General features: G+C 53.7%; 1 protein-coding gene across 1 annotated transcript; it reads left to right on the plus strand.

Moving 5' to 3' along the window:
• Positions 1-1192: 1192 nt before the first annotated feature.
• AIFM2 (apoptosis inducing factor mitochondria associated 2) lies at positions 1193-6313 on the plus strand. Its single transcript, XM_058810786.1, has 8 exons — positions 1193-1367; positions 2201-2316; positions 2974-3093; positions 3429-3521; positions 3793-3901; positions 4086-4238; positions 4547-4747; positions 5905-6313. The coding sequence occupies exons 1-8, from the start codon at positions 1193-1195 to the stop codon at positions 6057-6059; spliced, it is 1122 nt and encodes a 373-aa protein (XP_058666769.1). The 3' UTR covers positions 6060-6313.
• Positions 6314-6586: the final 273 nt, after the last annotated feature.

A 6586-nucleotide genomic window follows, 5' to 3' on the forward strand; every position in this document is an offset into this window, starting at 1 on the left:
AGGGTGATTAGACATTGGAATGAACTGCCCAGAGAAGTGGCGGATTCACCATTCCTGGAGGTGTTTAAGGAAAGACTGAGTGCCTGGTCTGCTTAACATGATGCTGGTTTGCTCATAGGTTGGATTCGATGATCTCAGAGTTATTTTCCTAATTGTTTCTGTAATTATGTAATCTTAATTTCTCTCTCCAAAAGGTTGTTTCTTCGGGTGGAGTGGGCCATTCTCCATCTCCCAGCCTTGTGAAGTTCAGAGCAGAGCCCTCAGTGTGTAAAACCCTGAGTCCCTTCTCGTGGGGGATGCAGGCGGGGGGGCTTAGGGCAGGTGAAGCGCTCTGCGCTCGGGACACGCTGCTTGCCTGGCAGGAACCATTCCCTGCCCGTGGCTCTCCTGCCTGCCGGGCCCTGCCAGCCCCGGGCTCCGGGCCCCGCAATCCCCGGCCTCGGGGCTCTGACAGCCCTGGGTGCCGGGCTTAAGGCTCTGCAAGCCCCGGCCTCAGGGCTCTGCCAGCCCCGGCCTCAGGGCCCTGCCAGCCCCGGGCTCCGGGCCCCGCAAGCCCCGGCCTCGGGGCTCTGACAGCCCCGGGTGCCGGGTTTAAGGCTCTGCAAGCCCCGGGCTCCGGGCCCCGCAAGCCCCGGCCTCAGGGCTCTGACAGCCCCGGGTGCCGGGTTTAAGGCTCTGCAAGCCCCGGCCTCAGGGCCCTGCCAGCCCCGGGCTCCGGGCCCCGCAAGCCCCGGCCTCAGGGCTCTGCCAGCCCCGGGTGCCGGGCTTAAGGCTCTGCAAGCCCCGGCCTCAGGGCCCTGCCAGCCCCGGGCTCCGGGCCCCGCAATCCCCGGCCTCAGGGCCCTGCCAGCTCCGGGCCCTGCCAGCCCCAGGTGCCCGGCTCAGGGCACCGCCAGCCCCGGATACCCGGCTTAGGGCTCTCCAAGCCCCGGCTGCCGGGCCCCGCCAGCCCTGGCCTCACGGCTCAGGGCTCTGCAAGCCGTGGGTGCCGGGCTCAGCCAGCCCCGAGTGCCGGCCCCAGCAAGCCCCGGGTGCCGGGCTCAGGGCTCTGCCAGCCGGGGGTGCCGGGCTCATAGCTCTGCCAGCTCCCCGGCTCAGCGCCCAGAGCCCGGCTCCGCCCGCGGCCCCGCCCGGGGAGGCCGAGCCGGCCCGGCCCGGCCCCCTTGCCTGCCCCGCCGGAGCCGCGCTGGCCATGGGCGCCCGCCTGTCGCTGGACGAGTCCGTGCGGGTCGTGGTGGTCGGGGGCGGCTTCGGAGGGACGGCGGCCGCCAGCCTGCTCCAGTCCTGGGCCGTCCCTTTCGTGCTGGTGGACGTGAGAGATGCTTTCCATCACAACGTGGCCGCGCTCCGGGCCGCCGTGGAGAGCGGTAAGGGCTCGGGCAGCCCCCCTGTCCCACCGGCACCTGCGCAGGGACGCGGGGAGCGGCAGGGAACGCGGGCTCGCACCGCCTCCTCCGCCCTGCGATGGTGAAAGAGCTGATGTTTTCCATCTGGAAAACAAATGCTTGGCACCGGGAGGACCCACAGCCCGTCTGTGGTTAAGCTAATTGCACATCAGCTGGGAAAACTGACTAAAAACTGCTCAGACCATCTCTCTTCCTCCCTGCCCTTCCTCTCCCCATCCCCCTTTATTTTATTTTTTATTTCAAGAGTTTAGAAGGTGACTAAGCTAAAAGCAAGAGCTGCTGGAAGGAGTGAGTCAATCGCTTTCTGTCCCTGGCCCTTGAAATGTGGAGCAGTGAGGCCCTGGATGATAAAACCCTGCAGAGAGGTGCTCAGGCTTGTCTGGGCCCTCCCCATTAGTCCAGTCACTGGGGAATTCAGGGATAAAGTAACACGTTCGAGGCTGGAACAAGCATCAAAACGACAGCAAAAGTTTGGTCTGAGAGGCAGATTGCATGAAAAAAGCCTCTGACACTGAGCCAGAAACTGCCAGGACCACAGAAACAGTAATTGGTGAACCAGTACAGGAGATATGAGGAGCAGAGACAAAGCAATCTAGCCAAGAGTATCATCTGATCTGAGGCCAAGTCCTGAAGCTCCTTGCTGGGCAGAGATAACACCCAGCAGAAGCTCAGCCCACAGTCCCAGATATTTGCCATGCTTTTGTCTGAGCAAGGACAGCATGATGGGAGAAGAGAAGAGGGGGTGGTTAGCACCCAGAGAAGGAGAGCTCTCCCATTGTGTCCTCTTCCCACAGGCTTTGCCAAGAAGACCTTCATCTCCTACTCGGTCACCTTTGGGGACAGCTTCCGACAAGGCAAGGTGGTGGCCGTAGACCCCGAGAGGCAGCAAGTGGTGCTCAGTGATGGTGAGGTGAGTGTTGCAATGCCCTGGCTGCCTCACGGGGTCACCTGCTAGTGCGGGCAGCCAGCCCTCAGCAGGGTGTGTTCCATCCTCCTGCACAACTTGGCATCTTTTCCTGCACAGCCCCGTCCCTTCCAGCCGAGCTAAGTGGCCTTCAGCTGTGCTGGGATGTGGGTGTGCAGTAAATACCCAACCCCTTCTCCTGCTCAGCTGAGCTTTTATTATTAGAGCTGGATTTAGAGCTCAACAATTAAACCTGGGGCTCAGATCCTTATTTAACTGCAGGAAGAGCCAAGAGCAGCAGCATCAATCACACTTTTCAGCCAGAGCATCTCACCTCTGTTCAGGAGAGAAGTTATTCTCTGGAACCAGCTGTGAGTGTCCACCATAAATATCAGGTTATTCCCTGTAAATTTGGGGTAATTTCTTTAAAGCTCTCAACTCACCTGAATGGTGCTTAGCTCAGACCTTGAGGAACAGTTACATGGTGTGACCTGGCCTGTGTCTCTTCCTAAAGTCACTTCCCGACAGTGACAAGTACTTGCCTGGTTACCAGCAAGGGATGGAGATGAGGGAATGAGTGACTAACACCTAGGAGGCCAGCACTGCGTTCTAGGCTCTGTTTTTAAGAGGTCTAAGATCCCATTCTACCTTCTGCCCTGCCAGGAGCTTCACTACTCCCATCTCATTCTTGCAACAGGCAGTGATGGGCCATTCCCTGGGAAGTTCAACCAAGTCATTGGCATGGAAAGTGCCATCCAGACCTATGAGGACATGGTGAAAGAGGTGAGGAATCCACTCTTAGGAAATGCTGCCTGCCTTTGTTCAGCCTCCCTGTCCCAGATACCACTGTGGCTATCTGGAGCCACCTGTGTCTAAGAGAAAGGGAACAGGGAGCAGCCAGGACAAGGAGCTCATCCTGGCTTCTCCAGCAGAAGGGGAAACCTGAAAGGGGTAGGCAGGAAGAGAGCACAGGGCACTCCTCTGTTGTTGCCTCTTCATGGGCTAAGAGGTTTATTGCTGTTGGGCCTGTGCTGTGTCCCAGAATGTTCATGGAGTGACTGAAGGTGTCTGCTTCCTGCCCTTTGCAGTTCTCTTGTAACACAAATTTTCTCTTGAAGGTTGAGAAATCTCAGCGCATCCTGGTGGTGGGAGGTGGTGCTGCTGGAGTGGAGATGGCTGCCGAGATCAAAACCGAGTACCCAGACAAAGAGGTGGGAACATCTCCATCACAATTAATTGCATCCTGGTTCTGCTACTGTTGCGTGGTGCTGCTGCTGCTGGAGGCACCTGAGATGACTGCACACCTGGTTGCTGAGCCTGTAGCCAGCCACCAGCCAGGACTGTGGCACTGGGTGCCCCTTCCTGCCTTGTTCTTGCAGGGATCAGTTAGGGTGGAGGGAGGCGAGCTGTAGCTGCTCCCACCTTGCACACGGGAGTCCTGTTCTGTTCCCGTGTCCCCATTTGCTGTTTTGTCCCCAACAGGTCACTCTCATTCACTCAAAAACTGCACTGGCTGACGTGGAGCTGCTGCCCAGTGTCCGTCAGGTGGTGAAAGAGATTCTCCTCAGGAAAGGAGTCCGGCTGCTATTAGGTATGTCCTTAACAATGCCTCTGAACACCTACAGGCTGCTCTTCCTTTAGCCAAAGCATCTCCTGATGTCCTCTTTCTGACTTTTTTTGGTTACACATGGCTTCCCTGAATTCCTGTTCCTCTGGGTTAGCTGGAAACCACAGCCTGGCAAAGGTTTGTGACCCAGGGCTCTCTGTTGCAACAGGTGAAAAGGTCAGCGACATAGAAAACCTCAGGCCAAACCAGTTCCAGAAGGACATGGTAGTGAGGACAGAGAGGGGCACTGAGGTGGTTGTTGACATGGTGGTGCTGTGCACAGGGATAAAGATTAACTCTTCTGCATATGCTGCTGCATTTGGTAAGTGGAAAAACCCAAACCATGGCGTGGGGAGAAGCAGCAGCTCTTCAGCGTGTGGTGCCTGAGGGTGTGAGGTGGGGAATGGACTGTGTACAACCTGCAGGGGTGATTCCACCCAAATATCAAAGGGTGCATTGCATGAGACTGCAGTGATTAACTACAGCAAGGCAAAAAGCACCCTGACACATAGAAAAGAGGGTGAAAAACAATCCCTCACTTTGTGTCAATTACATCTGCAGCATTTTGGCGTCTCAGGCCACAAGAAGCAACACAGAGCTGCTTCTAAAAACCTCTGTTTGGCAAAACAGGTGACAAAATGGCAAGTAATGGTGCTTTGAAAGTTAACAAGCACCTCCAGGTGGAAGGCTACGAGAACATCTATGCCATTGGGGACTGTGCAGATCTCAAGAAGCCCAAGATGGCCTACCATGCTGGGCTCCATGCCAACATCGCAGTGACAAATATCATCAACAGCCTGACACAGAAGCCTCTCAAAACCTATGAGCCAGGTAAGGTCAGGGAGGTCAGCTGCAAGGAACAGCTGTCCCAACTCTCATGAGACTCTGAACTCCCTGAATTCACTCTGAAGGAACTCAAAACTGGGGTAATATCAACTTATAGCTCAGCTTCACATTAGTCCTTGCCCAAGACACAGTGTAGATATTAATTACCTGTGTCAGTCTGCCACACAATGTGTTCTTTCTTCACTTATGTCTTGATACTGGTGGGAGTCTGCTATTCATGAAACTTATTTTCTTTTCTTAAAATTGCTCACTGTCCAATTAAATCTCAGGAGCAAGATGACTTCCCTTTTCCTTCTTTCTCCCCTTAAACTACAGTAAACACACAAACTGAACAATCTGGTCTCAAAAATCTAGCTGGGTAATGGGCACTGATGTAAACTTACCAGAACTATGCTGAATGCTGTTCCACATGGATGCAGGGGAGCTGGACACAACAGTTGTTTTACACCTCTACATGTCCTTTGCAGGATCACCAACATTCCTGCTCTCCATGGGCAGGAATGATGGTGTGGGCCAGGGTCTTGATAAATCTACTGGTGGTAGTCTGCTACTCATGAAACTCCTTTTCTTTTCTTAAAATTGCTCATTGTCCAATTAAATCTAAGGAGCAAGATGACTTCCCTTTTCCTTCTTTCTCCCCTTAAACTACAACAAACACAAAGTGAACAATCTGGTCTCAAAAATCTAGCTGGGTAATGGGCCTTCTTCTTCATGAGCACTGATGTAAACTTACCAGAACTATGCTGGATGCTGTTCCACGTGGATGCAGGGGAGCTAGACAACAGTTGCTTCACTTACACCTCTACATGTCCTTTGCAGGGTCACTGACATTCCTGCTTTCCATGAGCAGGAATGATGGTGTGGGCCAGGTGAATGTCTTGATAAATATACTGGTGGGAGTCTGCTATTTATGAAAATTATTTTCTTGAAATTGCTCACTGTCCAATTAAATGTCAGGAGCAAGATGACTCCCTTTTCCTTCTTTCTCCCTTAAACTACAACAAACACAAAGTGAACAATCTGGTCTCAAAAATCTAGCTGGGTAATGGGCCTTCTTCTTCATGAGCTTAGCAGAACTATGCAGAGTGCTGTTCCCTGTGGATGCAGGGGAGTTGTTTTACACCTCCACCTCTCCTTTGCAGGGTCACTGACATTCCTGCTGTCCATGGGCAGGGATGATGGTGTGGGCCAGGTGAATGGTTACTATGTGGGACGGCTCCTGGTGACCATTGCCAAGAGCAGGGATCTGTTTGTGTCCAAGAGCTGGAAGAACATGGGGCAGACAATGCCCTCCTGAGAGGAACAATCCAGCAAGGAGAACAGCAGCTGGAACAGGCTGAGAGTGCACTTCTATTGCTTGGACTGGCTGATAGTGTCCTCTGCAGCACCTCCTCAGGCCACCTGTCACTGTGACACATAAAAGGGGTGCCTGCCTTGCTGTGAAGGGGAAGGAGGCACTTCCCAAATGAGCTGCACAGAAGTTCCCATGATAAAAGCCAGGGAAGAAATGTTTCTTTTACTCCCCCTGCTGAGAGAGCTCTGGGCAATAAGCTTGGCTTACCTTGATTTGTAACAATAAACACTGTGCTTTTCAGAATCTCTGTGGTTTGTTTGTTATGTAGGTTGGGTTTTTTTTCCCTGGCTTTGTCTATTCTTGCTCTTCTAAGAAGGACCTGATTCTTACAGATCTGGCATCTGCTCTGCAGCTTGCAGGGAGAATGGCTCACGGTGCTGCCAGGGTAATGCCTGTGTAAAACCTGGAAGGGGATATTGGAAGCCTGGAATTCAACAGAATATAATTCAGCTTTGTGTCAAAATCTCCTC

Source organism: Ammospiza caudacuta, chromosome 9, assembly GCF_027887145.1.
Source record: "Ammospiza caudacuta isolate bAmmCau1 chromosome 9, bAmmCau1.pri, whole genome shotgun sequence".
Taxonomy (NCBI): domain Eukaryota; kingdom Metazoa; phylum Chordata; class Aves; order Passeriformes; family Passerellidae; genus Ammospiza; species Ammospiza caudacuta.